The following is a 10,113-nucleotide window of genomic DNA, read 5'->3' on the forward strand; positions in this document are numbered from 1 at the left end:
CAGGTGGAGAGTCTCTGCACGTAAAAGAACGTTCTGCTTTGGCAAAAGGCAACATAACAAAACTATTATAGCAATTATAATGTTTTAACCTGAGGTGAAACAACATACTGAAAAACCAGTATACCAGGAAATAATACCAGGAAATGACAGCTAAAAAATCTTAAGAGGAAAGACAGTTTAGAAAAAAAGAGATTTTAAAGTAATTCTGCTGCACGTTTCTCATAAAATAGAATAAGTCCAATATTGAAAATCTTAGCTATCTTAAATACACTGGTTACCATTCATATGTACACACTTGATGTTATATCCTTGTCTCCGAGGCGAGCTTCTGAATAGGCCTTCATAGGCCTTGGCCATATCGATCCATATGTTGGCTCCCAACAATCTACTGTTATTTTCTGCTCATGCAGTGAAATAGCTCTTCCTTTATTCACATAATGGGGATAGGTTGCTTCAACTCCTTAGATTTAGTATTTGAAGCATGATAAACCATTATGTCAAATTCATTCTTACTGGTTCCCCCCTGCCCCTGGGGGCACTGGGTCTAACACCTTACTGTGTTTATTTGGCTTTGGAATTAGTCTTGTACCCCAGGAGACCCTTTCCTGGCTTCTCTTTCATTGGCCACTATCACCAAAAGTAAGTTGGCAATCAGTTCTCTGTTATTTTCACTAATGGAATGGTGAGGAGGAAAAGCTATAATTAAAAGTCCTAAAATATTCATATTTGATTTTCACATAAGAGTATATCATCCTCTACTAATAAAGTGTAACATAGGCATGGTGGTTCACACTGTATGTAACCCTAGCACTTTGGGAGGCCAAAGTGGGAGGATTGCTTGAGCCCAGGAGTTTGAGGCCAGCCTAGGCAACATAGTAAGATCTCATTTGTACAAAAAATAAAGATATTAGCTGGGCGTGGTGGTGTGTACCTGAAGTCCCAGCTACTTGGGAGGCTGAGGCAAGAGGATTGCCTGAGCCCAGGAGCCTGGTTACAGAGTAAAACCGCAACTCAAAAAAAAAAAAAAAAAAAAGAGAAAGAAAGAAAGTATAATGTCATGTGCACTACAAAGGAGAAATGGTTCAAGGACTTATGTTTGTTATTCCAGAATAGGTACTGAAGAGTAAATCTGGGGCTGAGAAACAATACTGTAAATTGATCATTGGCCTATTTAGGTACTTATCCTTTCTCTTTTTCAGTCTCTTCCCTTTGGATCCCTCCTTACTCTCTGGGTAATAATAGGGAGGTTTATTTTTAAAGCAAAGAATTAGTTGTTAGTAATCAAGGCAGTTTGAAAATGAGAGAGCAAACAGTCAGAGTAGGGTTTGGCTGTACTCTGTTTAAATGTTAACTGAAGAATCTTAAACTGAAGGTGAGGATTTTGAAGTTCAGGACATACATCTGTTGAATAACTCTCCTCTTTCACTTCTAAAATAACCTTAAGAATAATAAATCATGCCTTTAAAAAAATTGTACTTGAAAAGTTTGATACAACCAGGCTAACAAAGTTAGTGGAGATGATGTAAAAAAGGCCTTTGCAGTCAAGAAGTCTGTGATGTTATTTCTCACAATCCCAACCTACCCCAAAATGTAAGTGGATACCTAGGAAGCACCCTGAGAGAGATGTATGCAGTGATAGAACAGTCACACGGTGCCATTTCCATTTTTCAAATATATGAGACATTGAATAAATGTGTTTTTGTGATAGATTCTTTCATTTTGTATTCAGGTGAGCGACCTGTGAGAGTGTACGCGGATGGAATATTTGACCTGTTTCACTCTGGTCATGCCCGGGCTCTGATGCAAGCAAAGAACCTTTTCCCTAATACATATCTCATTGTGGGAGGTAAGAAAACATCTGATGGCTTTTGGTGCTATACATAAAAAGGTTATAGTAGTCTTTTTCCTCTCATATCTTTATAGCTGGAGTACTCTGGCCCTCATTTCAGTTTTCAATGAAGGATATAGGACAGCCTCTCTAAAACATGAAGTATATGAGGTGCTAGCAACTTCAACCTGGAGAAGGGAGCTCCAGGCTCACGGATCTCCAATGTCTGATATGTATCTCACTGTTTTTAGCTGAGTTTCTACAGTCACAGGAGCAATGGTGCCCCTTTTACCCACTTAATAACAACATTTATTCTGGATTTCAGTTTATCATTTTTAGTCAAGTACAGAAATCTGCCAAGCAAATGTTAACTGGTTCTTAATAAAATAGGAAGCCATTTTTTTAGATTAGAGAATATAGTTTATTTAAAGGTGTGTGTGTGTGTGTGTGTGTGTGTGTGTGTGTGTGTGTGTGTGAGAGAGAGAAAGAGAGAGAAGATTTACCTCCCTAAGGTGGGGGAGGGTGCCAAAGCCAGGAAGCCATGGCGACAGCCATAGCTCAAAGAGCCTATGGCCACACCAGAGTCTAGCATGGCAATGGCCCAGAAAACCATTTTTTAAAAGTTAACTCATGCAAAAAATGCACAACAGGGTCGTGTTAAAGTCAAAGATCTTAGTTCTTGTTGTACCCTCTCTTCTCCAAAGTATGAACATGCTGTCAGTGAGGGTTACTCCTGCAAGTATACCTTGGATAGGAAAAGCATTGTTACCCATATTGAGCTACGTCTAGAAGATTCTTCTCCAGGTCACGAGGATAGTTGCAGTCCTAGGAAGTAGGAGAAAATAGGAGAGGTTGGTGACTGAAGAGCGATTAAGCAAAGGGGATCCTGACTTAGAACTTCTGTGGCAACTCAGTCTGCAGTGATGAGCTGACGCACAACTTCAAAGGCTTCACGGTGATGAACGAGAATGAGCGCTACGACGCAGTGCAGCACTGCCGCTACGTGGATGAGGTGGTGAGGAATGCCCCCTGGACCCTGACACCTGAGTTCCTGGCAGAGCACCGGGTGAGAGACTGGGCGCATGTCCCCGTTTCTTGTTCTGGGAATCAGTCCCCTCAACCCTCAAGGCTTCTGGCACTTGGGCTCATTCCACTGGCCCTGTTTTACTTCTGTCTTCTATGTGTGTTTCATACAAAGGACATGAAAATGATATTGCTAATAGCAGGAGTCATCCCTGACATTCATTTATGTGGGGTTTGATGATTTACAAGCACTTTGACCATTGTATTCCATTTTCTCCCCCACAATAATCCTGTGGGGGAGTTATTCTTTCTACTTTGTTTATGGGGAACAAGGCCTGGAGAGACCAAATAGTGTGTTCCAGCTTACACCATTAGCAGGGCTAGGAATGGAAGGCTTCAGCTATGTGACTTTTTCTCCCCACACTATAGGCATGTCCACCCTTATAGCATGCCAGTCTCTCTAGAATATCCATAGTCCCAGTCATGTTCTCCAAGAAATAAGACAGATTAACACAGACTTCTCTTGTGTTGACTTAAATTCAGTTTCAGGGCTTTGATTTTGGACTAGAAATTGTGTGGGATCAGAAATTAAGGATGTTTCTCATTTTTACTCCTTGAGTTAATAGAAAACCCTTCACCTTCTTTTAATTTCCCACATTAGAGCCACAAGTTTCTTATGAAAGATAAGAGGGACTTATTAGACCAGGTTGGAGGCCTTAAGGCTTGAGGAACCAGCAGACATATCATCAGTTCTCTACAGAGGTGTGTGAAACATTGCAGGGGAATCGTTCAGTGAGATTAGAAAGAATAAAGGTAGCCAGAGTGTTTCTAAAGCAATCCCTGGGTAGTCGTGGAGCTAGGGGATATTTGTTATAGCTATATGATTAAGATAGACCTTTTATAATCTCTAGCTTTTCTACAGGTATCAATGGTGATGAGCAAGATTATTTTCAGCAACCCAGCCAGGCAGGTCCAAGCAGAAGTATAAGATCAGAAGAGCGTCCAACTTTCCTGTTTTCTTTCTTAGCAGCATTTTCTCAGCCATGAGTATTGCTTATCCCCCATTCTTTACTTTGCTGCCTAGCGATCCCTGACAGGTTGTTCATGGGCAATTGAGATGTTAGTGGAGTCTCTGACAATCCCGATGAGCATGCTTCACACTGCAGTGGTCTCTGGGAGTTGGGTATAGTATTGTTCATACTCATATTAGCAAAAGGCCTATGGCCTGTTCAGGAAGGAAAAGTAAGTAGATTTAGCATGTCTCTTGAAAAAATTATAGATTCCAGTGCCATTAATCTCTTCTTGCTCTTGCGAAGGATATTAACAGTAATAAAATGTTAGATCTTGAGACCTCAAGTTCTTTTGTGGCTTTGGGTTTTGCGTGTCTCAGGAGTACAGAAGTACCTATTTCTATAAAAGGGCTCTTGGTTGCTATTTTTATATTCTCCCTTTTCTCGTGGGCTGAGAGAGAACCCAGTTAATAAAGAAGTGACCTCTTTTTCACATTTTTAGAAACGCTTGTTTGACCAATCCTGTAGATATAGGAGGATAGGAAGATTTCCTTCTTTCCCAGGCTTCACCTACTAACTAGCTCACCAGCCAATCCTCTAGCTCTGTTAACCATAGCAAGGTGACTGGCATTCAGAGTGAGCATAGCACTTCCAGTTGACTAGAAAAAATAGCTAGAAAAGCAACTAACTAACTTAATATGTATAATACATAAATAATTAGTTTGGGTGGTTTTTTAATGGGTTGTGGAATTTATGAGCAAAACAGAGAAACATGAAAAAGCACCCTTGAGGCTTTGGCCTCTGTTCACTGTCCTTTTTCTGGGCCTGAGTATATTTGCTGGGTCTTTCTGAATGGCAGTTATCCTGAGTTTTAAATGATATTTCCTTATTTTCAGATTGATTTTGTAGCCCATGATGATATCCCTTACTCTTCTGCTGGGAGTGATGATGTTTATAGGCACATCAAGGAAGCAGGTGAGTAAGTTGATGTATACCCTCACTTTATGGGATCTCAGGGGCAGCTCCAGAGATTCAACCATATTGCTACTTTACAGAGGAAAATTTGTACACATTCAAAAACCACTTTAAGGGTCACACTGTGGATAAAAGATAATGGTGAGTATAGTAATGGCATCTATCAGTTCTTGGTCTAAATGTCTATTTTTTTTTAAGTTGGAGTCTCACTCTGTTCCCTAGGCTGGAGTGTAGTGGCATGCTCACGGCCACCCCGGCGTCGACCTGTTGGGCTCAGGTGCTCCTTCCACCTCGGCCTTCCAAGTAGCTGGAACTATAGACATGTGCCACCAAACCCGGCTAATTTTTTTACTTATTGTAGAAATGAGGTCTCAGCAAGTTGCCCAGGCTGGTCTCAAACCTGTGGGCTCAGGCAGTTCCCTCACCTCAGCTGGGATTACAGGCTTGAGCCACTGCGCCCGGCCTTAAACATCTATTTTGATCTCTGTCTTAATTTCAGAAAACTCTTCCCCAGTCCCAAATTTTTCTTAATATTAGGGCCATGTAGTTCCTCTTCTCCTTACCACTAACCTTTGATTCAGTCTTTCTTCTGTATGCCAATATCTCTAAACTTTACTTAGTAATAACAGATTCTACTTTTTGAAGAAAGGAAAGGAAGGTTGTTCCTGGTTTCCATCTAGTCTTACTACCTGAGCTAACCAGAACTTCACAGTGTTTGTCTGTATGTGTTCTTGAGTTAGGCATGTTTGCTCCAACACAGAGGACAGAAGGTATCTCCACATCAGATATCATCACTCGAATTGTCCGGGACTATGATGTGTATGCGAGACGGAACCTACAGAGGGGCTACACAGCAAAGGAGCTCAATGTCAGCTTTATCAATGTGAGTTCCAACCTCATCCCAGAGTCCCTGGTTCTATGGAACATACACGTTGCCTCCCACTCTGTCTGAGCTGAACTTTCGTTTCAGTCAGTTTTATCACTCCCAGAAACTCAATGCATGCCTCTTTGCAGATAACACTATGTTAAGTTCCTTACAAAGAATAAAACGGAGGTCTACTATCAGCACATTAATAGAGAACACTCAGCCAATTAAATAAATAAGAATGTATAACATAGTACAGCATTTCTATCAACACATTTGAAACAGTGGTTCTAAAACTACTGAATATACTAAAAACCGCTGAATTGTACATTTTAAATGGGTGAGTTGTATGGTATGTGAACTATATCTCAATAAAGTTATTATTAAAAAAAAAGCAGTGGCTTTTAATCTTTTTTTTGGGTGGGTTGATCTTTGGAAAATCTGATGAAAGCTGTGGATCCTCTCCCCTTGTGGCTAGTGACACACATTTTCCATGCAATTTCCCCAACATTTAAAAGTTTTAAATTTTGATTTATGAAAGCCTAATTCTATCTTAGTGTAATATTGCCCTTCAGAAATACTATACATTTTGTATATATATATTATTCCTCAATAAAATTGATTTTAAAAGAAGAAAACTAACTAGATCTTCTATGTAATTTATCATGCTCCTCACCTGTTCTTGTCTCTATGAATTATGTAGGTGAAATGGTTTTATTTTAATATGATTTATCTATACAGATAAACCCTAGCTCTTGTTTATTTGCCTACTATAGAATCTTTATCTGTTTTCCCATAAGAACCAGGTGTTTTAAAACCCTAAATATATTCCCTTTTTCATTATGATCTGTAAATTATGAGAATACTTTTCATTTGGCTAAACATTCTCCCACCTCCCATCAGAGGGTTCCTACCATTTTCCCTTATCTTTAGGAAAGTTGCTAGGACCAGAGTATCTTCTTTGTTTTGCGAACGAGTAAATGAACCTCTAAATACTAAAAAAACAAAACACAACAAGTCATCTAAAATCATAGAACAAGCCAGTGTGATAGAGGGGGGGAAAATCCAGTACAATAAACAAACTATAAGTTTGTAATTAAGTAAAAGATCGAGTACTTCTACTATCAAGCTCGTATAACTGGTTTATTCTTGGCAATATTGTGCAGTGATATTTTTACTACCTCTACATCTCCACCTAGAATGAGGACTGGTCATTTTGGGCATGTTTATGTTCCAAGTTTATGTTTTATCTTTAAAAATCAGACTTTATTTGGCTATATAACTGTCTGTTGCTAGGCATAGCTATATATGTAGTTTACTTTCAAACTCCCACAATATTAGAATTATTTCACTTTTATGTAAGATGACCATACAGAGAATATCTTATCTGTTATTACCCTAATAAAGTATGGTGTAGATTAAAGCAAAGCAAATTCTTAAGACTGTCTGGATAGTGTCAGTAGAATACTTAAGCCATGTTTTTTCTTTTGCCATTGATAGTGAAGATCAAGATGAGTATTATTTCTCAAAACAGTTATTTCTTTATCCAGGAGAAGAAATACCACTTGCAGGAGCGGGTTGACAAAGTAAAAAAGAAAGTAAAAGACGTGGAGGAAAAGTCAAAAGAATTCGTTCAGAAGGTGGAAGAAAAAAGCATTGACCTCATTCAGAAATGGGAGGAGAAGTCTCGAGAATTCATTGGAAGTTTCTTGGAAATGTTTGGTCCAGAAGGAGCACTGGTATGTTCTTTCCCACTGGACAATTTAGAGACTTTTAGGGAAATTCAGGGAATTTCAATGTTATGGAAATAGTTGTAGAATCCTTGGGTAGAAAGGGTCATTGACATTAAGAAGTTATCTAATCTGCCCTTATCTGGTCAGAAGTGTGTTTCAACTGTCTCAAAAAGTTCTTTGAAATTGTATAGAAAGAGATTACACATTCTCCTAAATAGTTTTGCCAGCTCTTAGCCAGGCACTAGTGGCTCACACCTGTAATTCCAGCACTTTGGGAGGCCAAGGCGAGAAGATTCCTTGAACTGAGTCCAGGGCTTTGAGACCAGCCTGGGCAACATGGCGAGACCTCATCGCTATAATAAATCAAAAACTTAGCCAGGCGTGGTGGTGCACACCTGTAGTTCCAGCTACTTGGAAGGCTGAGGCAGAAGGATCGCCTGGGCCCAGCAGGTCAAGGCTGTGGTAGCAGTGAACATGCCACTGCCCTCCAGGCTGGGTGAGAGTAAGACTTCGACTCCAGAAAAAAGATTTGCCAGCTCTTTATCAATTTTGAAATCTGGTGACAAGATAAGCAAGTAATCTTGCCCAGCTTAATTCTACATTAGGTTTTAAATGAAGGAAAGGAAAGAATAAAGGACATGAAAGAGAAAGCTGTATCCACTAAAAATAGCTGCTACAGGATTGCTGGGTACAGTAGGAATTCTGTCCTTGAGGAGTAGCAAAGTCTTTGCAAACCAAATAAAAGATTCAGCGTGTGAGCCTTAGGTTAGATATCAGGAAGGATCTGACTATGAGGGTGTGGATACTAGAATACAGTTTTCAGGAGGAATGTAGAATTTCCTTTTCAAAGAACTCTAAAACTAGACTAGGTACCCTTTTGTCTGAGTTAACTCCTTTGTTTTTGCCTGGACTATAGAGTAATTCGTTCTCTAAGAATTCCTTTGACATAGAAGTCAATAATTCGATGACTGGATAGCAGGTGATAACCCTTAAATAAAGAGTGTAGTAGAGTCCACTTTAGGGAAGACGTTGCTTGTGATTATAGCTGTATTGGATCACTTTTAACATTGCAGAAGGCATCCCTGATAATTTGAAGTCTCAGATGCTCCAGTGGTGATTTAGTAGGATCCGTGGGTTTTTTCCTAACTCTTCCTTTTGGTCTCCCCAGAAACATATGCTGAAAGAGGGGAAAGGTCGGATGCTGCAGGCCATCAGTCCAAAGCAGAGTCCCAGCAACAGCCCTACTCGGGAACGCTCCCCCTCCCCCTCTTTCCGATGGCCCTTCTCTGGCAAGACTTCCCCACCTGCCTCCCCAGCAAATCTCTCCAGGCACAAGACTGCAGCCTATGATATCAGTGAGGACGAAGAAGACTAATTTTTTCTCCCTCCTTTCCTCTCCCCTCCCTCTGTCCCATCGCCTTCAGAAGCTCTCTGTTGAATTCCAAATTGTGATTCCCAACACTAAACCTAAGGACAGCTACAAAAGAAAGACAACTGGGGCAAGAGGACCTAGGAATGGGAGAAACAAAACAGCCCATCCTCCACAAGACATCCTTCACCCACACCAAGAAGGAGGCTGCCTACACCTTAGAAGCCTGTTCTGCATCCATCGACCCTCCCCAACGATTTTGTTTTACTGTTGATGTTCATGTGATCTTGACAGGGAAATCTTCATTTTTATTAATTTTGTAAAAATTAGTCTTTCAAATATAGGAAGTAGAACTAATTTTTTGCCCCTGAGGAGTGGGCAGAAGAAGGAAGTAGTGTAACATGCAGAGGCCTTTTCTTCCTGATACACCATAGTGTTTGCCTTCTGTTCCAAGGCAACATGGCTTGCCAAGTCCTTCACACAATGAGCCATGCTGATGGGTAATTTGGGTTGAAATATCATAATTTTGATTTCCTTAACAAAAAGCTACAAGCTGAATTACAGTCACATCTCCCCTAAATGTACTGCTGGCACGAGTGTCAGTGTGACTGTGGGAAGAAGGAGATCTGAGCCTAACTTTTCTTACTCCCTGAGGAGTTTCTTGTTGGACCCAATGGGGTCCATGAAGACACTGATGGGGATGGAACCAGACCACATGGCATCAACTGCAGTTTCTGCTGTGTTCATCTTCTCAGAAAATCCTGTTGCCCAATTATTTGGGAGCTCTTGTCAATCTCTTTCCTACAATCTACCTTTAAGGGAAGGAACACTTTTAGCGTTACTGTGATGAGGAGGGGAGTGGGACCATACTCAATCCTATACAAAGTCCTGTTTAGCTTCATTTCCTGCTGGGAATAAGTCCTTAGCCCTCTAGTTCAATTTCAATGCCACCACCTAGCTTTTTACAAAGGAATACTTTGAAACAGCTGAAGTCAGTGTTTCCTTTGTAAGTAACTGCAGTTTGAATGTGATGTTAATCTGTGTTCCTCATAGCCATATGGAATATAGAGAGAGATTTGCACAGAAAACAGAAGCAAAAGCATAAAGAAACACCTTCTCTTCTAAAACAAAAGCCTTATCCTGACCTCTGTCCCTCTTAAGAACATTCTTAACTGGAACCAGTGCTCCATGGAGTACTTCTTTTCCTCTGAGAGCTGCAACTGGCAGGAACTTCCCTCCACTGCTCCTCCAGCAAGCCTCAAAGCATAGACTCACGTGGTGAGAGTCTGGTGGGGTCTCTTCCTCTTTCG

At 40.5% G+C, this 10,113-nt stretch overlaps 1 protein-coding gene across 1 annotated transcript in view; it reads left to right on the forward strand.

Moving 5' to 3' along the window:
• Positions 1-9,575, forward strand: part of PCYT1A (phosphate cytidylyltransferase 1, choline, alpha) — a 51,991-nt gene extending 42,416 nt beyond the window's left edge. Inside the window, exons 4-9 of the mRNA XM_008064240.2 lie at positions 1,730-1,846; positions 2,743-2,894; positions 4,758-4,836; positions 5,577-5,719; positions 7,252-7,440; positions 8,603-9,575. Coding sequence (XP_008062431.1) covers positions 1,730-1,846; positions 2,743-2,894; positions 4,758-4,836; positions 5,577-5,719; positions 7,252-7,440; positions 8,603-8,809 — 887 coding nt within the window. The 3' untranslated portion in view covers positions 8,810-9,575. The remainder of the gene's footprint in view (positions 1-1,729; positions 1,847-2,742; positions 2,895-4,757; positions 4,837-5,576; positions 5,720-7,251; positions 7,441-8,602) is intronic.
• Positions 9,576-10,113: the final 538 nt, after the last annotated feature.

Source organism: Carlito syrichta, unplaced genomic scaffold (genome assembly GCF_000164805.1).
Source record: "Carlito syrichta isolate Samal-C Ts95f unplaced genomic scaffold, Tarsius_syrichta-2.0.1 Scaffold307240, whole genome shotgun sequence".
NCBI classification, from domain to species: domain Eukaryota; kingdom Metazoa; phylum Chordata; class Mammalia; order Primates; family Tarsiidae; genus Carlito; species Carlito syrichta.